We start from the raw sequence: 26,090 nt of genomic DNA on the forward strand, positions 1-26,090 counted from the left end.
CAAGGCACATGTCAGAGGCATTAAGTGAGCTTTACACCGAGTTATATAAAAATTCACCTCACACATGAGGATCCTGATTTAGTAGGCTGGGGAGGAAGCAAGTAACATCTGTGGTTATTAACCACTGTGCAAGATCTCTCTCTTTTTTTTTCCCCCTTTCAACAGAGTCTTGTTCTGTCACCCAGGCTGGAGTGCAGTGGCTCAATCATGGCTCTGACCTCCCAGGCTTTGATGATCCTCTCACCTCAGCCTCCTGAGTAGCTGGGACTACAGGCATGCACCACAATGCCCAGCTAATTTTTTGTACTTTGTAGAGATGGGGTTTTACCACGTTGCCCTGGCTTGTCTCAAACTCCTGGGCTCAAGCGATCCACCCGCTTTGGCCTCCCAAAGTGCTGGAATTACAAGTGTGAGCCACCACGTCCAGTCCAAGATCTCTCCTTTGAAAAGAAGTTTTTTGCCTTGAAACTGTTTGCAAAAAGCATTTCTTGATTCTGTAACCCTGCTCCCTAAACAAAACTTGACTGCTTGCAACTCAATAAAGAGAAATGTTGAGTTGCTCCTCAGCCCTTAAAAATCATTAAATAATCCTCTGGTCTTTTAACACTAACAAGAGAGTTAAGGGAAATGGGAAGAGAGGGGGCAGGACTTTCCAGCTGTTCCAGGAAATCACATGACTGCCTTCCCTTTATACTACTGATAAGGCTGCCAACAGAACTCTCAGTGCTGATGGGCGTGCTCTGTGTCTCAGTCTTCCTATGTGTAACCATTAGTGCCATCAGCCTGCTCATAACCTTCCTAACCTCCTGCCATCCAAGGTCCTTGCTTCTTTCATTCATTCAGTCAATGTTTGCTGAGCACATACTGCACTCCAGGGAACAAATGTGAAAATGTTCCTGCCCTCCTGGTACTTGCATTCTAATTTCTAACAAATGGCCTCTTGAAACCGCCAGACTTGTTTAAAGAACTGCTTCCTCAATGTGTTTCTTTTTTTTTGAGGCGGAGTCTCGCTCTGTCGCCCGGACTGGAGTGCAGTGGCCAGATCTCAGCTCACTGCAAGCTCCGCCTCCCGGGTTTACGCCATTCTCCTGCCTCAGCCTCCCGAGTAGCTGGGACTACAGGCGCCCGCCACCTTGCCCGGCTAGTTTTTGTATTTTTAGTAGAGGCGGGGTTTCACCATGTTAGCCAGGATGGTCTCGATCTCCTGACCTCGTGATCCGCCCGTCTCGGCCTCCCAAAGTGCTGGGATTACAGGCTTGAGCTACCGCGCCCGGCCCTTCAATGTGTTTCTTAAAAATGATGGTATTTTGGGGCAGAAAAGCAAATAATTGCAGTTTGAGAAAACAATGTGGTTCAAAGGATTAAAGAAATTAGAGACTATCGAGGGTCTGCACGAGGAAAGATAAGGGAACTCGTGAACCTTTTGCAGTGGAATGAAGCAGTAACAGAATGACTGGCTTGGAGGTTATTTCTGGCAGGGGACATAAACCCACTCTGGAAATAGGAACGACCTGGCAGAGGTTTAGGATTCAGTGGCCAGAAGTAGGACCTGTTCCCAGCAAGAACAGATTTAACAATTCCTACTAGAAATGGGATCAGGAGAGAGGCAAATTCACGACCAGCAGAGGTATCAACATTTTCAAGTAGCTGTAACAACTACTTTAATTCTTTGGTAAAAGTTTTTCCAGTCAATAAAAAATTAAGGGGTTAAAAAGTAAGAGTGAAACTTAAATAAGGTAATAACAACCAAGACCCAGAAAGTTTACCCGGCTAGTCAATGAGGAGCCACGGATAAGGCTCCTCACCTTAGTTAGTAAGGTTAACTTACCTTAATTAGTAAGGCTTAGCTAGTAAGGCTACTAGCCCCATGCTTTTTCCACTACATCATGCGGGGAGTTGAGCAAGGGCATCTTTCATCAGCGGTTTCTAAGACACGGGACACTGCAGCTGCAGAACACAGCATAGGGGAAGGTCAAACCTGTAACAGCTGAACTCTAGTCAATGACAAATGGTTCTCAAATGATCAGAACTGGGTGTCTAGGTGGGGAGTAGTTGCCAAGAAGAGGAGAGAGGTTGTTCAGAATTGCTACATTAGGATAATTGTTATTCATGAAACCCAGAACTAAGTTCATTCATCCGCAACCTTACCTAGTTCTGGGGGCAGAACGGTGAGGCGGTTCCCCTGAATGTGGAGCTCTTTAAGCTGGGTAAGCTCCCCGATTTCCTTAGGCAGAGAGATCAGGTCATTATCCCTAAGGCTGAGCTAAACAGAAGAAAACAAGGAGTTGTCAACACATTTTCACATTAAAAGATGCTCCACAGAAACTCTCATCCTCCTCCATGTCCTCTCTCTTACTAAAAGCTCAGTCCTTCCCATTTGTTTACAAGTGCCCGTGGATAATCAAGAAACACTACCAGGAGTAGTGGTTTATTCCCACAAAACAAACCTTACTCCTGCTCAAATTGACTTGATTCTACCCCTACAAGGCTGCGGCAGTGAATTGATTTTCTAAGAATTTAGATAAATTACTTACTATCTGCAACTTTGTGAGCTTCCCAATATCTGGCGGCAGGATTTCAAAATCGTTGTCACTTAGATAGAGTGCACGCAGGGTGGCTGCAAATTAAACAGCAATATATAAACAGGGTGGCATGGAACCCAACCATTTGAGGTCTGATCAATACGAGTGAGTCAGCTTTGATTAATAACCCTGACTTGGTGAGAAGCCTTTGACATACCTAGGGCTCCCAATGATAGCAAGCAGGTCAAACCAAGATTTACTGGCTTATCGTGCATCCGGTGTGTCCAGGAAAACATCTATATCCAAGAGGACTGATGCAATTAACAATGTGGGCACTAGCATTTTGGGGCACAGAGTTTTAACACATTTTGAAAACAGATTGCTATTTTTCTCATAGATTACTTTTGATTCACATTTATATCTCCATTTGCATCCAAAGTAAAACAAAGAAAACTACTGTGCCACTTTTATGGTTACCTAGGGCAAAAAGGTTCTTTCAAGTGAATACAACTATGTGAAAATAGACCTTTTCCTATGTAAATAGCACTGTGTCAAAAATTAATGAAAGGCTTTCTGGTGATGGAGGCTATAACCATAGCTCATCAGTTCCATAATCTGACTAATTATTACTGCTTGTTTCTACAGCCTTAAGGACAAAAGTAAATGAAGACAAAGGGGTTAAAATAATGGCATGAAGTTAACAGAGTAAATCCTAACTTAAGCAGAATATCACTAGTCAGAAATTTGTTCACAATTATTACACAATGATAATACGATTCCAAACTACTGAAGGCTAAAATTCTAAAGCATCTGTTTATCCTCAACCAAAAAAGCTGAGTATAATTAGGTGTATGTTTTGTTTATCAGTATTTATTTCTTAGAGATAAGAGTCTTGCTTGTCACCCAGACTGGAGTGCAGTGGGTCACTGCAGCCTCAAATTCTTGGCCTCAAGCCATCTTCCTACCTTGGCCTCCCAATTAGCTAAGATTACAGGCACGTGCTACTAATTTAATTTACATGGTTAATTTTTAAATTTTTATTTCTAGAGACAGGGTCTCTCTATGTTGCCTAGGCTGGTCTTACACTCCCAGCCTCAAGTGATCTTTGGAGCTCAGACTCCAGAACTGTACGTTAATATAACATCATAAAAACAGGTGCTCCACCACCCAAGAAAATATTTTACAGTTGGTTTCATGTGCTTGAGAAAGTCATAGAGAGATAATGTACATAAGGTAAAAAGTGAAATTTTAGAGACCAGCTCAGAAAATTCAGATTTTCTGAATGCCATATAAGTTACTAATTGAAGAAATAGAACATTCATTTAAAAGAAGCAAACCTTGTCTGAAATAGTGCATGAGTTCCCAGAAGAAATCATTTTTTTAATTTTCAAAAGCATCTTCAGCAAGAAATTTGTTGGCATATAAAAGAATAAAGTGTGGCCAGTAATTTCTTAATGCCTGTGTACTGGATAAATAGGTCAATAAGAGTACTTTTTAAAAGGCTGAAGATAAGAATCCTGGCTGGAAATTTTAAAAATTCTGTTGGTTATTTATTAATAAATATTTTTATAAATAATTGATTGGGATATCCTGGGCAAATATCACACAAAGAATTCATACCAACATGGGAGGATACCTTTTTTTGGCATGCTATTTAAAAAGAAAGTCAAGTCTCTTAGCTAAATGTGAGGCTTGATCTCATTTCGGTACATAATCTCTCTCAGAATGTTAATATGACATTACTAAGTCCACTTCAGCCCGATGGTGTCACATAACGATATATCAAATGCACATACTGCTGAGCTACAAAGGAATATTCAAAAGGAGTCTCTAAAGTAAAAAATATCTCTGTCCAATAATTTCTCTTGGAGTTTATTTAGGTCCTGGCAAATACATTAGAATGCAAAGTATAGTGTTCAGGAAATTTATAGAACTGAAAGTTTCTTACTCAGGTAGAAGAAGTTTCCAGGAAGACAATTTTCGTTCAAGTTGTTGTAAGTCAAGTCCAGAACCTCAAGAGCTGGCAGGGAGCTGAAGCCTCGTGGCAAAGTGTTCAGCCTGTTCATGCTGTTGCAGGGGGACAAAAATCTGTCAGGACACCAAAGACACATTTATACAGATTATCAAGGGCACCTCTGTTTCACAGGCTGAAAGTGTAAGAGAGTGCCATGATCCTAGAGTCACTTTATACTTTATTTTTATTTTTTATTTTTTTTTGAGATAGGGCCTTGCTCTGTTGCCCAGGCTGGAGTGCAGTGGAACGATCTCAGCTCACTGCAGCCTTCACCTCCCCGGGCTCAAGTGATCCTTCCACTTCAACTTCCCAAGTAGCTGGGACCATAGGCACACACCATCACACCCCACTAATGTTGATATTTTTTGCAGAGATGGGTTTTTGCCAGGTTGCCCAGGCTGGTCTCAAACTCCTGAGCTCGAGCCATTCTCCCACCTCGGCCTCCCAGAATGCTGGGATTATAGGCATAAGCCACCAAGTCCATCCTATTTTTTTTTAATTAAAAAAGCACTTATTTAAAATTTACATTGACAAGTGAAGATTGTACATACCTATGGTGTACAACATGATGCTTCTGATATATGTACAATCCATTGTGGAATGGCTTAAATCACAGTATTTAATATACACATTGCCTTGTATCATATGCTTGTCATTTTTTTTGTCTTTTGTGGTGAGAATAGTTAAAATTCACTCTCTTAGCAATTTTCAAGTATACCACATATTGTTATCGACTGCAGTCACCATGACGTACAATCCATCTCTTGAATGTACTTCTCCTGTCTAACTAAAATTTCGTGTCCTTTGGTTAATATCTCTGCAATTCTTCTCTCCCTCCAGCCTCTGGTAACCATTTTATTCCCTGTTTCAATAAGGTTTACTCTTTTACATTCTACATATAAATGAGAGGATGTGGTATGTTGTCCTATTTAGACTAATAATTTTAGTCAGAGAGCTTATATATTCCTGAAACATTCGAAAATTTCTTAGTTGTCATTTTTCTCCAACCGCGAAATTTAATCACTGTTTTACAGAAAAACTCAAACCATCACAAAATATCTGTCCTTGTAAAGAAAAATTTCCTTATGAGTGTAGTGATAATATCTCAAACTATACACATTGAAGCTTTGTAGTTTTCAGACTTTTGCTTTATTTCATTTCATTTATTCCTTTTAGAAGGGAAAATCGTGTGTTTTTTTGTTTTTTGTTTTTTGTTTTTTCCTACAACTGCTAACATTCAAAGTTATCTTCAATTAGAATGGTGATGGCCAGGGGCTGGAGGGAGGGGCAATGGAGAGATGTTTTTTAATGGGTGTAGGATTCAGGTTTGCAAGATGAGAACATTCTGGAGGTTGGCTGAACAACGATGTGAATACGCTTAACACCATTGAACTGTATACTACAAGACAGTACTTTTTTTGTTTGTTTGCTTTTTGTTTTTTGAGATGGATTCTCACTCTATTGCCCAGGCTGGAGTGCAGTGGTGAGATCTCCACTCACTGCAACCTCCGCCTCCCCAGTTCAAGCGATTCTCCCACCTCAGCCTCCTGAGTAGCTGGGACTACAGGCGCGTGCCACCAAGCCCAGCTAATTTTTGCATTTTTAGTAGAGAAAGGTTTCACCATGTTGGCCAGGATGGCCTTGATCTCTTGACCTCGTGATCTACCTGCCTTGGCCTCCCAAAGTACTGGGATTATAGGCGTGAGCCACTGCATCCGGCCAGACAGTATATTTTGCGTGTATTTTATCATAACTTAAACATTTTTTAAATCATACAATTGACCCTTGAGCAGCATGGGTTTGAACTGCGTGGGTCCAATGACACATGGATATTTTTCTTCTGCCTGTGCTACTCCTGAGACAGCAAGATCAACCCTCCTTTTCCTTCTCAGCCCACTCAACATGAAGAATAGGATGAAGACCTTTAAGATGATCCACTTCCACTTAAAGAACAGTAAATGCACTTTGTTTTCCTTATGACTTTCCTAATAACATTTTCTTTTCTCTAGCTTACTTTATTGTAAGAATGCAGAATAGAAGCAGCCGGGCGTGGTGGCTCACACCTGTAATCCCAGCACTTTGGGAGACCAAGGTGGATGGATCCCGAGGTCAGGAAATCGAGACCATCCTGGCTAACATGTTGAAACCCCATCTTTACTAAAAATACAAAAAATTAGCTGGGTGTGGTGGCGGGTGCCTGTAGTCCCGGCTACTCGGGAGGCTGAGGCAAGAGAATGGCGTAAACCCGGGAGGTGGAGCTTGCAGTGAGCCGAGATCGCACCACTGCAGTCCAGCCTCGGCGACAGAGCGAGACTCTGCCTCAAAAAAAAAAAAAAAAAAAATGCAGAATAGAATAATAGAATACATATAACACACAAAATATGTGTTAATCGACATTTATGTTTTGGTAAGGCTTCCGGTCAACTGTAGGTTATTAGTAATTAAGTTTATTCAGGGTCAAAAGTTATGTGTGGATTTTTGACTGCATAGGGGTTCAGTGTGTTGCTTCCTCAAGCCATGTGTTGCTCAAGGGTCAATTGTGTGTGGGGTGTGTGTAGTGTGTGTGGGTGTATGTGGTGTTGTGTGTAGTGTTGTGTGTGTGTACCAGAGTGATATGTGTGGTGTGTGGGAGGTGTGCTATGTGTGTGGTGTGTGGAGGGGATGTGGTGTGTGTGGGTGTGTGTGTGTGTGTGTGGTGTGTGTGGTGTGTGTGGTGTGTGGAGGGGATGTGGTGTGTGTGTGGTGTGTGTGTGTGGTGTGTGTGGGTGTGTGTGTGTGTGTGTGGAGGGTGTGGTGTGTGTGTGTGTGGTGTGTGTGGGTGTGTGTGGTGTGGTGTGTGTGTGGAGGGTGTGGTGTGTGTGGTGTGTGTGTGTGTGTGTGGTGTGTGTGTATGAGGTAAGGATGTGGTATAGTGTGGTATGTGTATGGGGTGTGTGTAGGGGTGTAGTGGTATGTGTGTTTATGCAGTATGTGTGTGTGGTGTGTGTGAGGGTGTGTGTGCGTGTTTGAGTCTGCATGTTTCCAGTGAAGTCTAAGGAAATTTTTTTCTTTTTTTAAATCATACTTTAAGTTCTAGGGTACATGTGCACAACATGCAGGTTTGTTACATAGGTATACATGTGCCATGTTGGTTTGCTGCACCCATCAACTCATCATTTACATTAGATATTTCTCCTAATGCTATCCCTCCCCCAGCCCTCCACCCCCCGACAGGCCCCAGTGTGTGATGTTAAGGGATTTTTTTTCTACACTATCTTTTATCCTTTTCTTTAAGCCCCTTATTTTTCTCAATGCAGTCCCCTTTGAGCATACTTAAAAGCCAATTAAAAAAATTTAATAAAAGTTGACAGATATTGAAAGGTGGAAGGGACTGTGACAATAAAAATCATTCCAGTCATCAATGCTTCTCATAACAGATCAAGCTCAGTCCAGTCCTACCAAGCGGGCCTCACCAGAAACAGCAGACAGCAGAGGGGGAAACCAAAATGGAAATGTGGGTTCCCCATCTCAGGCAGAAAATGTGGGTTCCCCATCCCAGACAGACTACACCCAACAAAACTACCTTCACGACTATCTACTGCCATGACAGCAACAATGAACATTCTCCATGAAGTCACAATTTGTGAAGCACATTATGGCAAGTACTTCGCTTGTTCACTAAAACTACCTTGTAATACAGGCAAGATGGAGCTTGTAATTAATGCCATCTTGAGATGAAAAAACAGCCTAAGAGAGAGTAAGGAGCAAAGACTTCAGAAGTGGGTGACGTGTGTCTGGAAGCACCCTGTACCTCATGGAGGCCAAAGCCACTCCAGACCCGTGGGCTCCTATGCAAGGATTCTGAGAAGAAGTGCAAGTCAGAGACAGAAAGGAAGGTAGAGAAGCCTACACTGGGTGCTTCTGTCTTTAAACACTGCTTTAAGTTATCCGTTTTTGAAAACTGCTGATTCCTTAACATTTTTCTCTGCAAATAAAAAAATACACTTTTGCAATATTAGGTACAGGAAATCCACAGTTAAACAGGCTTAGAGGGAAGAGGCATCTCACTTGAGAGAGAGCTCCCATTCAATCTCCAGCCCACAGGAAGCCTGGGGCCCCTCCACCTCTTGGTGGCCAGAATCTACTTAACTGAAGGTTCCTTTTTCCTTTGAGTGACAAAACAATACCTACAATGTGTAAGGAACACAGCAGAGTCCCATGTGCAGCTGACAGCAGTATGTAACAGTAGTAGGCACACCACCCTGGGGGGCAGAAAGGAAGCCCTTAAACAAATGCTGAAACTTCAGAAGAACTGCTAGCAACAGTCCCGGCTACAAATGGGGCAAGGAACTGCAGAGATTTCTGGCTACCTCTTCAGAGCCCAGACCATGTGCATGGTGACCTGTTGGCATCTTTCTGCAGAGTGAAGGCTGGAACATGCTGGCTGTCCCCCTTCCCCCCCAGAAGGTGCTAACATCCATCTCCATCCATCCACATTTCCACGTGTAGGAATTCCACGTTCAGGGCCCCACTCTGACACTGCCAGCAATCAAGGTTTCCATGAGAGGTTACAGGGGGAGTAGGAACAGAATGTAGCTTTAAGGTAGGAGACAGCTAGGTGGAGTCTGGCTCCAGCACTTGCTAACTGTGTGACCTTGACCAAGTTACTCAGCTTCTCTGAGACCGAATTTCCTCAAGTATAAAATAAGGCTGATAACATCTTCAGGGCAGGATCACTGGGAGGATGAGAGAGAAAATATGTGAAGCACCCAACACCCGATCCATGGCTCACATGTGGCTTCTCAGGAAAGGAGAGCCGTTGCTAGAATTATTTTTCAAAAAGATTTGAGAGAAAATTTTGAATCAGCCCTAAGCGAGCAAGCTCACCTCATGAAATTCCACTTTGGATGGTCCCAACTATCAAGTGTGGTTTTCTATTTGGGAAACACTTGCTTAATCTCAGGTGACTTCAGGTGTTTCAACATAAAGCTTCGCAGGGCTCAGCTATGCCAAGTGGTATCAATTCTTTTGTTTGCATGGGAAGATTTTTCAAACACATGTTGGAAGTGGGCAAATGCCTGCATATGATGGAGAAATTTATAAAATCAGGGGGTCTAAGGCTATTCAGCATCTGTTTTCCTTTTCTTCTAAAGCCCCAGAAAGGTCTGTACAGACTCCTTTTCAGAGCAGTTTCTTCTCTGCAGGTTGTCTTGAGCACCTCCAGCTTCAATAAAACCTTCTTGGCTAAAGGCACTAATTTTTCTCAACTCCACAGTAACCTACTCACAGTTATCAAAAATAAATATTAAAAAAATCTAGGCTGAGCCCGGTGGCTCACGTCTGTAATTCCAGCACTTTGGGAGGCCAACACAGGCAGATTGCTTGAGCTCAGGAGCTCGAGACCAGCCTGGGCAACATGGCAAAACTCCGTCTCTACAAAAAAGACTACAAAAATTAGCCCGGTGTGGTGGCACCTACCTGTGGTCCCAGCTACTCAGGAGGCTGAGGTGGGAGGATCACTTGAGCCCAGGAGGCATAGGTAGCGGTGAGCGGAGATCACGCCACTGCACTCCAGCCTGGGAGACAGAGCGAGACCCTGTCTCAATAAATAAATAAATAAATAAATAAACAAATAAATAAATAAATAATCCAAATCCATAAGTACCCCACATGGTACTTAATAAAAACGTCTATGTGTTCATGAGACAAGCTCCAGCAACAAACGAGGTCAAACATTATTTCTGAATAGTTGGGCACAGTGGTCCTGCTGTGAAGTTATCCTAGAAATAATCATCAGCATGGGAACATGTGTGGTTTCACATTTTTTGGAAAATAACTCTAGGAAATAAACTGTATTTAAGGAATTAAGAACAGAAATAAACTTTCTTTTATTTATTCGGGTGGCCTAAAATTATCTCATGTCTTACAACCAACAGAATAAGCTGCAAATACTATATAAAACTTTGAAAGCAAATTCTTATTGAGGGTGCCTTTTGGATCACGCATGCAAGTGGCTTCCCTGCTCCGTTTTGTGATCTCCTGTGTGTATGCTTTCTTTCACCCTGGCTCCTTAGAATAAGGAGTCCTCCCTATAACTTGCCTTACTGTGTGAACATAATTCTTTATGCCATTTGAGGACAGAGGCATCCTTTAGTGAAACCCATCTTAGCTCCTTTCCCTAAGAACTGGGAGGTTTTCTTCAAACTTTGACAACTCCATCTATGCAGCTACGTAATTAAATACAAAAAGCTTTACACAATCAATAAAGCAACGACAGCCAAAAGTGCAAACAACTCCAAAGAGAACAAGAAGGCAACTAAGACGCATTCATTGAAAAAGAAAAATTTAGGGCTGGGCACAGTGGCTCACGCCTATAATCCCAGCACTTTGGGAGGCCAAGGCAAGCGGATCACCTAAGATTAGGAGTTTGAGACCAGCCTGACCAACATGGTAAAATGGCATCTCTACTAAAAATACAAAAGTAGCTGGGTGTGGTGGTGCGTGCCTGTAATCCCAGTTACTCGGGAGGCTGAGGCAGGAGAATCGCTTGAACCCAGGAGGTAGAGGTTGCAGTGAGCTGAGATCGTACCATTGCACTGGAGCCTGGGCAAGAAGAGCAAAACTCTGTCCCAAAATTAAAACACACACACACACACACGTAACAAAACAAAACAAAACAAAAAAAATGGAAAAGAAAAAGCACAGTTTACATATGTCCTATGGTGCCTCAAACCAAACAGAACAAAACCTGAGCTTATTATTTTCTTCACAAACCTGTCTCCATCTGTTCTATTTTTCAGTTAACACAGAAACATAGGTATCATTCCACCCCATCAGTTACTGTCTGTCAATGTTACCACTTGTATAGTTTTCATATAAAATCCCTCCCTGCCTCCACTGTCACTGTCCTAGTTCACATGGGACATGAAGCTCATGTTCTTACTGGTCTGGTAACCTCTAGTTTCCCTCCCTCCACCCTCTTCTCCACACTGATCTTTTGTAGGAAAATCTGACCATATCTCATATCCACTACTCGGCTATGCAAATTTCTCAATGGTCAGCATGATAAAATTGGAGCTCGTTTATTTATTTATGTATTTATTTTTGAGATGTAGTATCACTCTGTCACATAAGCTGGAGTGCAGTGGTACGATCTCAGCTCACTGAAACCTCTGCCTCCTGGGTTCAAACGATCCTCCTGCCTCAACCTCCTGGATAGAATAGCTGGGATCATAGGTGCACGCCACCACACTTAGTTAATTTTTGTATTTTTAGTACTGATGAGGTTTCACCATCTTGATGAGGCTGTTCTTGAATTCCTGGCCTCTGCTGACCTGCCAGCCTCAGCCTCCCAAAGCGCTGGGACTACAGGCGTGAGCCACCACGCCCTGGAGGAACTTGTTTATTTAGCACAGAGGCCTTTCATTACCACTTTTGACTCCCTGTCATTATTATAAACATTTATTTGTTTATAGTTGGTTTCCTCAACTGTAATGGAAGCTCCATCAGGACTGGATGGCCAGTAGCTAGAACCATGCCTGGTATGCGATTGGGAACTCAGTAAATCCTCGTTCCCTGAAGAGCAGATATCCAGGATTCCCTGTCTAGCCTGACCTCTGACTTTACAGCTGCCTGCCTCACACATTATACTGAACAGTGCCAAAAAACCGACAATTCCTAGGCCCCAGGCAGGCAGTGCTGTGAGCGTTTAAATATGTCATTTGTGACTGGGCGTGGTAGCTCACGTCTGTAATCCCAGCACTTTGGGATGTCATGTGGGTGGATCACGAGGTCAAGAGATCGATCGAGACCATCCTGGCCAACATGGTAAAACCCCGCCTATACTAAAAATACAAAAATTAGCTGGGCATGGTGGCGTGCGCCTGTAGTCCCAGCTATGCAAGAGGCTGAGGCAGGACAATCGCTTGAACCTGGGAGGCAGAGGTTGCAGTGAGCCAAGATCACATTACTGCACTCCAGCCTGGCGACAAAGCAAGACTCCATCTCATAAAATACATAAATAAATTTTTAAAAAGGCAAATATCTGACCAGCATCTATTGCCACTCCACATCAATCACTAATTTAACCAGAGCATTTAGTGGCTAAAATTTAATGAATATACGACTTTGCACAGAGACTGAAGCATGAATGGGCAGTTTCATCTAACAGCTGTGCCAATGAAGATGGCATTCTGATGCCGCAGTTCCGATTTGGGTGTATGGACGTATTGGTCTGTTCTCCCATTGCTATAAAGGAATGCCTGAGGCTGGGTAACTTACAAGAAAAGAGGTTTAACTGACTCATGGTTCTACCAGCTGTATAAGAAGCATGGCAGCCGCTGCTTGTGGGGAAGCCTCAGGGAGCTTTTACTCGTGGTGGAAGGCAATGCAGGAGCCTGTGTATTACATGGCAGGAGAAGGATAGCACGAGGGGTCTTGCAATAATTCACTCACTATCATAAGGACACTACCAAGAAGGGATGGTGCTAAACCATTCATGAGAGCTCCGCCCCCATGATCTAATCACCTCCCACCAGGCCCCACCTCCAACACTGGGGATTACAATTCCACATGAGATTTGGTGGGGACACAGATCCAAACCCTGTCAATGGAGTCTGATGGAGCCTTTAGACCCATAACCTATGGGGTTCTCTTCCCAGTTTGGCCACTAACCTCAGGGGTGACCAGAACCCAGTCCCTTAGCCCCTTTGAAAAGGCTTGGCTTCCTCTGTATAAAATGAAAGCACTAAAACCTGCCCTCCCTACCTCACAAATGTTGAGAGGATCAAGTGCTGCAAAGCAATACATGAAGACAGGTTATCATTATTATTATTTACTGCTATCTGGTTCTGCAACCTCAGTTGAATCAAAACTCCTCTCTTCACCTTTGCATAAAGAAAGACAGAGAATTGTCACCTCTCAACTACAGAGAAGAATTGCAAAATTGAATGAAGCAACATTAGGGAATATATTCTTCCCTCCGTGACATGAAGGTGCTTTGTAAACCATTCCTATTTAACATAGAGTGAAAAAAAATCAACCATATTACAACTTGTCTGCCAGTTCATGCTATGCAAATAAGTCCCTTCTTGGTCAACAGAACTGAGATAAAATTTTACTGGACACAAAATACAGTAAAAATGTAACTTCCTTATTATGCCAACTATTAGCTTCTCAATTAGCTCTCAAATATTCACTAATGTAGGCCACCGAAAGGATATATTAAAACAATAAAACTTTTTTTAAAGCCCAAAACACAAAAAGAAATTAGAAATCCACTTCTGTGCAATGATATAATGGAATTCCTCCCTTGGCCCTACCCAGCACGCCCCTTCCACTCTCTTCCTCTCCATCCTTTCCCCTCCACTGACACTCACCCAAGGTTCAGGTGTTTGAGTTTTTGAAGGCTGCTGATCTCTGTGGACAGCTCCTTGATCTGGTTATTTAAAAAGCTGAGCACTTCCAAATTCTTCAGTTCTGCTATGTTTGGTGGTACTGCCATGGAAACATAAATGCTGAGTGTGACTCTGGGAACAGAACTCCTAGCAAGGGATGGCAGCAGCACATTTTGTTTTTCTTCAAAGCAAAGAAAGATATAACTCCAAAAGGACCACTGAATTCACCTATCAGTCTTACTTATTTTTTACGGGTTTTTCATAAGCAGTCGCTCACTTCTGAGTGGCCGCTGAAATGCTTCTTCGTATATCATTAGCTAAGTGCTTGGCATAGTTTGTTTCAGATGGACAATGAAGAGGGAAACAGAGCAAAAATGCACAAAAGAGAATTTGTGTACCATAGCAGCTTATAAAATTGAATATTACGAAGCATACATACTTATAGTTGTCCTGCCATGCTGCATCACTGCCACTCACTGCTACAGCCTCCAGCATGCAGCAGGTGGCTCGCTCTTTCCCCCTTCCACTTTTTTTTCTTCTCCAAGATGGATTCTTGCTCTGTTACCTGGGCTAGAGTGCAGTGGCGAGATCTTGGCTCACTGCAACCTCTGCCTCCTGGGTTTAAGTGATTCTCCTGCTTCAGCCTCCCAAGTAGCTGGGACTACAGGAGCACCACTCCTGGCTAATTTTTGTATGTTTAGCAGAGACGGAGGTTTCACCATCTTGGCCAGGCTGGTCTCAAACTTGACCTCGTGATCCACCGACCTCGGCCTCCCAAAGTGCTGGGATTACAGGCATGAGTCACCATGCCCAGCCCCTTCCCCATTTCTAAGAGGGGCACACACCAGCAGAACAGACACAAGCAAAAGAGCCTGGAACTGCCCGACTCCCGCTTAGCATACTTTATATACCAAGGTTCCTGGACTACATGTTCTGATTGGATGAGAGCAAGCCCTAGGCTAACCAATCAGAACATGATAGTAAAGTCCAATCAGAATAAGCCTAGAGGTTTTCTTTCATCCAATCAGAACACTGGCGGCGACAAACAGAGACTTAAGTGCAGCCGGAGCGGTAAGATGGCGGACGAGCAGCTGGTTCCGTGCTGTGCTGCAGCGGGAGGAGAAGGTGGTTTCCTCTGACACAAGCTGGAGGCCGGAGCCTATGGCACAGCGGCTCGCCTCGCTGCGGCTGGTGGCTGCAACAGAGACGGCACAGCTGCCGGAGTGGTAGAAAGGCGGCCACGGTAGGTGAGTATCCTCAACTGCACTGCCCACGGCGTGGGGGCGCTATTCGGGCATCACTGCCTGCAGCTGGGAGCGAGTTGGGGTGCTATCCAGGGCTGCAGTGCCCGGGGACGGAGGGCGGGTTGGGGCGCTGTTCCAGGCGTCATTTCTTCTGGTGGGGGGGCGGGTTGGGGTCGCTATTGGGTGCTCGAGGTGAGGACGGGTTGGGGGCGTTATCGGTGGTTACACTTCCTGGGAGTGTGGGGGTGTTTGGGACACTATCAAGGGCTACACTGCCAGCGGTGGGTTGGGGGCACGATCAGGGGCTGCACTGCTGGTGGTGGCAAAGGTGGCCACCACAGCGGTGGCCTCCAAGGAAGGAGCCAGGCTCCAGAATCTAGAGGGAGACCTCCTACTGCTCGTGATTTAGCCCGGTGGGGGCACAGCGTTTCCATGGGAATCACGAGCATGGCAGGGCCTCGACACCTGTCACGGTTCCCGGTTCTGCGTCCTCTTGCTCTGTGTTGAGACAACCTGGGATCCCTGGGCACGGAGTAGCAGGCGTCATGGGGGGACAGGGCCCTCTGGGTGGAGGCGTTAGGAATGGAAACTGGCACGCGGATTGGGCGGGGGGCACGGGGGGGGGGGACAGGGCAGGCGGGGGGTGGTGGCTGGGTCTGAGTTCCGCTGTTCTTGCTCGCCCAGGAGCTGCAGCGCCGGTTGGCCCAACGGCTCCGTGGATGGGGAGCAGGCCACTGTGGAGTCTCCAGTTAACTGAAACTTGTAACTGCCACCCAGTGGCCGCTATGAGGAGGTTAGGTTCTAACGTTACCACTCCCTGCATCATGTTCTAGGCTTTTCTGACTTTGTTGGCTCAGCTGCTCCGTGCCAGAAGGAGGAACAACCTGCCACACGCTGGAAAGTGGAGGCTGGAGCCTGGGACGTGGCGGCTGGCTTGGCTGCGGTGGGTGGTGCTTTGGAGCAGTAGGTAGGAGGGCCGCCGTCTGTGGCCAGGTTGGGGGGGCAGGGCTGTGGCTGTGGCTGTGGCCAGGTGGTAGGAGCCTTGTAGGGAGCGCCGGTGCGTCGAGGGTGACAGCAGCGGTGGTTGTATTGGCATTGGCCCTAGTGGTGGCAGCAGCCGCAAGTCTGGGGTCCTGGGAAGTGGGAGTAGGAGCGCTGCGGGCCACCTGGCCTGGCATGGGTAGGAAGCTGTGGATGCTGTGCCGTGGGCCTCGGTGGCAGCAGTGGAGGTGCCGTCAGGGGGAGGAGGAGTCCTCCCCCTTCTTCTGTAGAATCTGGAGGGTCCCTTCCTTCTGCTGGCACCTGAGCCAGGCATGAATGGAGCATTATCTAAGTCTTAACAAAATTTAGGGGGTGATTGTGTGTCTTTTTGCTTGATTTTTTTTGTTGTTGTAAAAAAGTCTTGAACTTTTTCAGTTTTCATGAACCAAGGAAGGGAAAAAAGGTATCATAATAGGCCTTCCGGTTCCCTCACCTGTTCTTTTTCCTTTCTTCCAGTCTGTTTTATTCTCATCATCATCATCATCTCGTTCCTCTTTACTTGCTTATGCTGCTGCTTCTATTTCTTGTTCCTATTCTTGTTTCTCCTTCACCTGCTCCTGCTTTTTCTTTGCTTTTTCCCAAGCAGTGGCATTAACAACAAACCAAAACTGAGTTAAAATAAACTACTTGTCAGTGTGTTGTACTTTAAAAATAATTGGTCCATTACTATGTCTTAGAGATTTGCATAATTATTTAGTTACTTGAATAGCTATGCTTTCCTGTTCCTGTTAACGCATTGTAGGTATTCAAGGAATAAAAAAAAATGAAGCATCAAAATACTGGTAGCAAACAGCCATTTCATATCTCTTATATATTGATATGCAAGAGGCATGGGGTAATAAGTTCCAATTTAGGAGGTCACTAAGTAAACTATATTCCCTTCATGTTATTTCTCTGCCACTATTTTCAAGATTATTATCTGCATGAGCAAACTTGGTTTGTCACCACATCTTTACAATAGGAAAAGGAAGTGGAGATCATGTGAATAATGTTTTAAGGCCAGGATTCACAACCAAAAGCAAGGCTTTATTAACGTTTGCCTTTAAGAACCTGCAGTATTGAGCCCTCTTTCCTAGTATTACAACCTTTAGTATGAACTCTTTTTTCAGTGATTGCTCTAGAAGTTTATGCATTTTTATTGAATACTTTAAAGAAACAAATATATATTGTATCATTTTTCAAGCCCACAGAAATGGATTAAGGCTTATAATTTTAACACTTTTAAAATTATTTTTAAGGTTATGGCATGTAAAATACTGTTGATATATGTAAGAATATGCATAAGTACCACCAGATAGCTTATTTTGAAGAGACAGTGTCTAAATTTTTGTCCAGAGTAGATTGGTTGCAGTTTCTTAGGTGTGTTTCTCAGTACATTGCCTCAGTGTTTTAAAGCATGTAGAAATTTGGGTTGTTTACTCTCATATGGTCGTTTGTTTATAGGTTGTTTAATATTTCTAGGGACTAAAGACATCACAGCCTCCTTTAAGATTCAGTACTATTAATAAGATTTGTTATATATAGGGTTAGAATCCAACAAACTCAAGAGGAAAATTGTTAAATTATATAGCTGTAGAGCAGGACATGAAACCTAGGTTCTAAGCTCTAAGGGAGCTACCAAACAAGTGCATCAGTGACTGGGCATAGCATAGAGTGGGCAGAATTACAGGATGATTAAGAAAGTGAGCTGTGCAGCTTAACTCTATGTGAACATGACTTTAAAAAAAAAAAAAAAAAAACAGATTCTCACTCTGTCACCCAAGCTGGAGTGCAGTGGTGCAATCTGGGCTTACTGCAACCTCCGCCTTTCAGGTTGAAGGGATTCTCTTGCCTCAGCTTCCCGAGTAGCTGAGACTACATAAGTGCATGCCACTACACCTAGCTAGTTTTTGTATTTTTTGGTAGAGATGGGGTATCACTCTGTTGGCCAGGTCTGTCTCGAACTCCAGACCTCAAGTGATCTGCCTGTCTTGGCCTCCCAAAGTGCTGGAATTGCAGGCATAAGTCACTGCCTGTGTTTTAGTATTTATAACTCTAGTATTATGTATTACTTTTCTACATTGAAAAGGAAAATTTGTATTGACCTTTTCTTAACATATAAATGAACTTGACAAGCAAAAATTTTTCAAATCAGTTTTCCCTTTCGCGAATCTTGAAGTGGGTACATGACACGCTTTCCCATTTAAGATAAAGGTACACATTTATACCTTATCTCGGAATAGTCAGAAGTCAGGTTCTTATTGTGTGGTTGGTAATGCAAATATTAGTAAGTTTATGTACTTAGTATTTAGAAGAATTCTGAAATAGCACTTGTTAATCTGTAACTTTTATGCATTTATTACTTTTTTGTAATTTTTTATAGTGTTCCCAAACTTGACACTCATAGGCTATTAGTAGTAGGTTTTATTTCTATCTCTTATGGCCTCGAATACATAAGATGTATTTTCCTTATGTTTAGCATATAATATAAATTTAATTGTTCAGATTTTAAACAAAAAGGACCTATAGAATTATTGCTCACATTGACACCCACCCAGTTGTCCCATGGATAGGGTTTTGTTTGGATCAACATAAGAGTTGACCCTGCTGTTAAACCTTGAAACTTGTATCTGTTTTATTTGAGTTCTCTCCTCAAAAAAAGACCTTCAGTAAGTATCAAATAACTGAAAAATACCAGATCTCAGCACCAGATGCCTCCTGCCCCTCTCTAATTTCTGTTCTCTTACACATTATTACATTTCTTTCCTGACCCTAGTTTTAGTCAGTCAGGGAGATAAATTTGAGACTGAGCCCCCATCTCCCGGGCTGCCGCACCAGGTTAAAGCTTTCTTGCTAGGTAATACTTGTCACCTCAATGACTAGTTACTGTCTGGTGAGCAGCAGGACCTGGACCAAACCCTTGGTGTTCAGGTAGTAACATGAACAACGATCTTAACTGTCATTCTTTACTGAAATTTTACTTTTTGATTACTGGCCTCTTCTTTATTATCTATCATTCCTTTGACCTCACATCTCTTTTTTTTGTTTTGTGCTGACTTCACAGTACCAGCAGCAATTGAAGGACCAACAGAAGGTTAAAAGAAAAAGAGATTTTATGTGTTACTGTATTTGTTGTATTTTTATTTTTTATTTTTTCCTTGAAATGGAGTCTTGCTCTGTCACCAGGCTGGAGTGCAGTGGCATGATCTCAGCTCACTGCAACCTCCGACTCCCTGGTTCAAGGGATTCTTCTGCCTAAGCCTCCTGAGTAGCTGGGATTACAGGCACGCACCACCACACCCAGCTAATTTTTGTGTTTTTAGTAGAGACAGGGTTTCACCATGTTGGCCAGGATGGTCTCGATCTCCTGACCTTGTGATTTCGCCTACCTTGGCCTCACGAAGTGCTGGGATTACAGGCGTGAGCCACCATGCCTGGCCTGTTGTATGTCTATTCTGTTTTATAGGTTATATTATTCTTAAAACACCTCTCTTGGAAATAAAAGATGATTCTTTTTGGTATGCTTTCCTAGGCAACAAGTTGTTTTAAGTTATAAGAGTTAATATACCTCTTTACCATATTGATCAATAAAGCCCATGAGGATGAAAACTAAGTGGTAACTGAAGGTCTTCATGATGCAAAATACTATTTTTCTGATCATGGTTTTTATTATAAATTGTAACTTCCTAAGTATGTATGCTTTATTACTTGTTGATGTCTAAATCTGGCCTAGTAGTCAGTGCACATAGTGACAGATGGTAATGCTAAGTGACAACCTTTAATAATAGAAAAATAGAACATTCTCTTTAATGAAGATTTATTGACATTTTTAGGTATAACAGTTTCCTGCTGACAGCTTTTCGAGTGCTTTTCCGTCTTCTCTGTAATACTGGGTCTTTAGTTAAGGGATACTCGAGTGTTGTCAGTAAATTAGTTTATGTATATACATGTATTTTTACAGTTCCTCTTCCTGCATTCAGTGTTTAGTTTTTTCAGTTATGCTTCCAATTAAGTTTATTTAATTATTTAATCTCTGAAAGTAGAATTAATTCAACTAAATTAAAGGGGCAAATTTTTAATAAGCATTTAATTCATATGCTGTTTACAGGAAAAGCTATCTGGGTTTTAAAAAGTTGCTTTAGATTTTGCCATCTTAGTACGTCCTTATGTGGTGTACTGTTTTGGTGTTTTATTTTTATTTTTTGGTAAAATATACATAATACAGAATAACACTTTTAACCATTTTTAAGGGCACACAGGTCCCTGGTGTTTTAAGCACATCCGCATTGTTAGCCATCACCACTCTCCATCTCCAGAGCTTTGTCATCATTCTAAACTGCAGCTCTGTACCCCATAAGCAATAGCTCCCCATTGAACCCTCCTCCTGGCCCCTGGCAATTACTATTCTATTTTCTGTTTATGAATTTGTTTATTCTAGGTACCTTATATAAGTGGACTTGTACAATATTTATCCTTTTGTGTCTGGCTTATTTCACTTAGCATAATGCTGTCAAGGCTCATAACACTATCAGAATTTCCTTTTTTTAAAAACAAATTTTACTTGTAGAAGTGAGGTCTTGCCGTGTTGCCCAGGCTGGTCTCAAAATCCTGTGCTTAAGCGACCAGCCCGCCTTGACCTCCCAAAGTGCTGGGATTACAGGTGTAAGCTGTTGAACCTGGCGAGTTTTTTTTTTTTTTAATGCTTGAATAATATTCTGTGTATGTGTATATTACATTTTCTTTATCTATTCACCTACTGATGGGCATAGGGCTGGTTCTACCTTTTGGTCACTGTGAATAATGCTGCTATTAAACGGGTGTACAAATACCTGTTTGAGTCCCTGCTCTTAGTTCTTTTGGGGGTAGAGCTTAAAGGGTGTTGTTGGCTCATATAATTCTATGCTTAATATGTTGAAGAACTACCAAACTATTTTCCACAGTGGGCTGTAACAGTTTACATTCCAAAGAGCAATCCATAAAGGTTCCAATTTATCTATATTATTGTTGACAGTTAATATTTTCTGTTTATGTATTGTATTTTTATAGTGTTTGAAATTCATCTGAGGGTTTTCCTGATACCAAAATATTAGAAAACTTTTTTTAAAAAATGCCTTGTTATAAAGACTTTTACATGTTACTTGATGCCCTGTGATCTGTTTTCTCAGTAAGAGGAACTTCTCTTCACTCAGCCTCATTCCACTGCACCCACTCTTTTCTGTGTTGGGTTATGCCGGGGAGAAAGGGAGCTTTGTACCACTGTCCCGTGTTGTTGTGGTAGCCCATCACTGAGCTGTAAAGCGCCTTGCCTCCTCTTTTACTTGGGAGAAATGTGTCGATGCTAGGTGCCATATGCATTTATTTTTGGAGTGATATTTTTCTAACTTTATGGAATTAATACTAGATAGAAAGTTAGCAGATGGATTCTGTATCTGATGAGAGTTTTGGGTAAATTGAATATCTAGTTTCTGAGCCTTATTTTTCCTCTGATGCAAGACAACTGTAAATTAGCCAGCTGGTGAAAAACTCTCACCGCTCTGGAGATGGGTTTAGGGCCCTGGATTTCTACTACTCACTTTTTTACTACTTTTCTTGTGCAGGGATCATGGCCCAAGTTGCAGTGTCCCCCGTGCCTGTTGAAGATGAGTTCTCAGAGAGCAGGATGGTTGTGACATTCCTGATGTCAGCTCTCGAGTCCATGGTGAGACCTTTTGTTCTAACATTCCATATTTGAGTAGGACTGGGCTGTAGATAAGGTTGATTTGTTTTTTTTAGAACATATAATTTTATGTTTTTTTTTTTTTTTTTTTTTAAATAATGAGTAGTTCTTTCTCTTGAATAGTAGCTGTGGTCAAACACTTCCAACCAAATGTGCATGTGGAGATTCTACACCAGTTTTCGGACAATCTGGATACCAACTGGGTATCCCCCAGTTGCATTCTGACGCTACCTGGAGTTAGTGCCGACCCTTCAGGATAGAGGCTCGGTCCCACAAGACTACCTTCACTTCACGTGCCAATTGCAAGTCCTAGGTTGTTAGATGTACTTTTGACCAATCAGTTAGAAACCAGGGTCTCATGACCCCCTTCAGTTGAATCATTTGCTAGAACAGCTTGCAGAACTCAGGAAAACAGGTTATTTTCTTTTTTTTTTCTGAGATACAGAGTCTCACTCTGTTGCCAGGCTGCAATTCAGTGGTGTGATCAAAGCTCACTGTAGCCTCGAACTCCTGGGCTCAAGTAATCCTCCTGCCTCAGCCTTCCAATGAGACACCAGGCCTGCATCACCATATCTGGCTATATTCTTTTACTTTTTTGTAGAGATGGGATCTTGTTATGTTGTCCAGGCTGGTCTCAAATTTCTGGGCTCACATGATCCTCCCATCTCAACCTCCCAAAGTGCTGGGATTATGGGCGTGAACCACTGGATCTCACCAATTTGCCTTCTATTACTGGTTCATTGTAAAGGATATATTTCAGAAACAGCCAGTGAAAGAGATGTACATGCGGGGCACAGTGGCTCATGCATATAATGTCAGCACTTTTGGGAGACTGAAGTGGGAGCATTGCTTCCGCTCAGGAGTTTAAGACCAGGCTGGGCAACATGGTGAAACCTCATCTCTACAAAAAATTTTCTAAAAATTAGCCTTGTGCAGTGACATGTGCCTAGAGTTCTAGCTACTCAGGAGACTGAGGTGAAAGGATGGCTTGAGCTAGGGAGTCTTAGGTTGCAGTGATCCACGATTGTGCCACTGCACTCTAGCCTGGGAGACAGAGACAGACCTTGTCTCAAAAAAAAAAAAAAAAAAAAAAGGAAATAAAAGAGATGCACAGGGCAGGGTATGTGGGAAAGGGCACAGAGCTTTCATGCCCTCTATTGGGCATGTTACCTCTTAGTATCCCCTTTGTGTTCAGCAACCCAGACACTCTCCAAACCCTGTTGTTTAGGGTGTTTATGAAGGCTTCATTATGCAGGCATGATTGATGAAATCAGTTGACCATTGGTGATTAAGTCAATCTTCAGCACTTCCTGGTGCTCAGTGGGTGAGGCTGACAGCTCCAAGCCTCTATTCACATGGTTTGTTCTGGCAACCAGCCCTCCTCCTGAAGCTGTCTAGGAGCTTTCAGTCACCCAGTCATCTCAGTAGCATTATTAATTGTATTATTACTATGGTGGAGATCCCAAAGGTCTTGTGTTAGAAACCTGGGACTAAGACCAAATATCGAAACAAATGATGCTCCTATAACTTTTATCACCGACAACTTTATTAGAACTTTAGAAGCTCTGTGCCAGGACCAGGGGCAGAAACTAAATGTGTATTTCTTTTTTTTTTTTTTTTCTTTTGGACACTCTCTCTCTTTCTTCTAAACTGAAGTGCAATGACGCAGTCATGGCTAACTGCAGCCTCAATCACCTGGGCTCAAGCAATTCTCCCACCTCAGCCTTCGAAGTATCTGGGACTACAGGTGCACACCATCCATTTAATCATTTAATTTTTGTATTTTTAGCCCAGCTAATTTTTGTACTTTTTTATAGAGATGGGATCTTGTTATGTTGCCGAGGCTGGTCTCGAACTCCTGGGCTAATGCGATTGTTTCACCTCAGTCTCTCAAGCAGCCTAAACTACAGATGCATACCACCATACCCAGCTATTTTTTTCTTTTCTTATTTCTTTTTGTTTTTGTTGTTTCGTTGAGGATCTAACTATGTTTCCCAGGCTGTCTCAAACTCCTGGCCTCAAGCGTTTCCTCACTTTGACCTCCTAAACGGTTGGGAATATGGGTGTAAGCCATGGCCACTGTATCCAGCAGTCACAAGTGATTTTATAAGAGAAAGAGGGAGAGAAGAGAGTCAGAATTGGAGGAGATGTGATGATGGAAGCAGAGGTCAGAGAGGGAGATTTGAATATGCTTCACTTCTGGCTTTGAAGATGCAGTTAGGGGCCATGAGCCAAGTGAATGGGGGTGGCTTTTAGAAGCTGGGAAAGGCAAGGGAACACATCCTCTCTGGAGCCTCCAGAAGGAATGCAGTCCTGCTGACACCTTGACTTTAGCCTTAATTGACCTATTTTAGACTTCTGGCTTCCCGAACTGTTAGGTGGTAGATTTGTGGTGTATTAAGGCACTCAATGTAGGGCAGTTTGTAACAGCTGCAAGAAGAAATGAACATGAACCCAGGGGCGGTGGCCCACACCTATAATTCCAGGTATTTAGGAGGCTGAGGCAGGAGGATTGCTTTGGCCCAGGAGTTCAAGACAAGCCTGGGTAGCATAGTGATGCCCTAAGAAAAAAAAATAGCAGCTGTGGTGGCATGCACCTGTAGTCTTAGCTACTAGAAAGGCTGAGGCAGGACGATTGCTTGACCTATGAGTTTGAGGTCTCAGTGCCTTGTGATTGTGCCATGGCACCCTAGCCTGAGTGACACAGCAAGATTTTGTAAAAGAAAAAAAAAGAAATGAGTGAGCATGGCATGAATGAGGACAGATGGCAGTATTAAATAAGTGTTCAGGGTTGGCCTAAGTGAAAATTGAGGAAAGACTTGAAGGAGGGAAAGTAGCTGGCCAAGGTGCTGAGGTGAGAGCATTGTAGGCAGAAACAACAGAATAAAGATGCCAGTAGGGAACTCCATGGTGTGTCTGAAACTCAGGAAAGAGGCTCGTGGGGTGGAGTGAGGGAGAGAAGTAGGGGAGGAGGCCAGGGACTTGTTGGTCTGAGATCAGTACAGATAGTGTAAGCCCTGGGAGGCTATTGCTAGGGATTTGGCTTTTACTCTGACTGAACCGTGGGAGGATTTTGAGCAGAGAGGCAACATGAACTGTTTCCTGATATAAAAACATCCCTTAGCTGCTGAGTTGAGAAAGATTGTGGGAAGATTTGGGTAGAAGCAGGGAGACCAACTCGTGGCAACATCCAGGTGGGAGATAAGTGTTTCTGACCAGGGTCATGGCAATGGTGAGAGATGGTTGATTCTTATTGAAATACTAAGTAATTAAAAAAAAAAAGTACGGCCTTTCCCAATTATATGAAGTATGGGATGCTAGATTAAAGAAACCTCAAGTCAGGCCGGTGCAGTGGCTTATGCCTATAGTGCCAGCACTTTGGGAGGCAGAGGTGGGAATACTGTTTAAGTCCAGGAGTTTGAGACCACCCTTGGCAACATAGTAAGATCTCCTTTCTACCCAAATAAAAAATAATATAATTACCCAGGCATGGTGGTATGTGTCTGTAGAATCAGTTACTCCAATTGTCGAGGTGGGCAGATCTCTTGAGGGTGGGAGTTTTGAAACCAGCTTGGGCAACATAGCAAGGCCTCTCTCTCCACCAAAAAAAAATAGCTGGGAGTTGTGGTGCTCACTTGTAGTCCTAGGTATGGTGAGGCTGAGGCAGGAGGATCCTCGGAGACTAGGAGATCGAGGCTACAGTTAGCTATGAGTGCACGACTGCATTCCAGCCAGAGTGACAGAGTGAAACCCTGTCTCAAAATGTAAAGTAAAAAATCTCGAGTCAGACCAGTTCCTTTTTGACTGTGTAGCCTTTTCAACCCCATAGCTGCATGACTGGGTTTGTGTTGCTGGAGATGAGGAGACCTGTGCCCAGTTGTTGCCTGTCTAATCAGTTTATTTTTAAATATATTAGTGAAATTAATTTCATACTTTATGTCCTCATTGTGTGGTTTTTTGAATTCTCCTTTGAATAGCTTGTAACTAACTATTCAAACATCTTATTGGTTCCATAATTCTTTTCTAATTCGCTTCTTAAAAATCAGAATTGGTATTAGACTACCTACTCAGTTTTTATTAATGAGGAGATGAAGTGGAGTTGTTTGCACGTTTTACCTAAGATTAGTGTCATATTGGCTAAATCAAATCAATACTTGAGCAAATGCAAAATTAGAGCTTCTTCAGCATGGAACTCTCTCG

General features: G+C 43.0%; 1 protein-coding gene across 1 annotated transcript; it reads right to left on the minus strand.

Annotated features, from left to right (window-relative positions):
- Nucleotides 1-2,104: 2,104 nt before the first annotated feature.
- On the minus strand, nt 2,105-14,224 carry LOC117082246 (ras suppressor protein 1-like). Its single transcript, XM_033208878.1, has 5 exons — nt 14,188-14,224; nt 13,893-14,091; nt 4,471-4,589; nt 2,535-2,617; nt 2,105-2,263 (listed from the first exon to the last, which is right to left on the minus strand). Exons 1-5 carry the CDS (start codon nt 14,222-14,224, stop codon nt 2,129-2,131), a joined length of 573 nt encoding a protein of 190 aa, XP_033064769.1. The 3' UTR covers nt 2,105-2,128.
- Between the last annotated feature and the right edge of the window lie 11,866 nt (nt 14,225-26,090).

This window comes from Trachypithecus francoisi, unplaced genomic scaffold, assembly GCF_009764315.1.
Source record: "Trachypithecus francoisi isolate TF-2019V2 unplaced genomic scaffold, Tfra_2.0 Lachesis_group9, whole genome shotgun sequence".
Taxonomy (NCBI): domain Eukaryota; kingdom Metazoa; phylum Chordata; class Mammalia; order Primates; family Cercopithecidae; genus Trachypithecus; species Trachypithecus francoisi.

Bases quoted from the DNA above. Each gene is read 5' to 3' on its own strand.
- LOC117082246 (XM_033208878.1), bottom strand. From the start codon at position 14,224: ATGATATACGAAGAAGCATTTCAGCGGCCACTCAGAA. The intron at 2,618-4,470 runs GTAAGAAACTTT...TTTAATTTGCAG, and splicing joins TGGAAACTTCTTCTACCTGA to CCACCCTGCGTGCACTCTAT. The intron at 2,264-2,534 runs GTAAGTAATTTA...TCTTCTGTTTAG, and splicing joins AGCTCACAAAGTTGCAGATA to CTCAGCCTTAGGGATAATGA.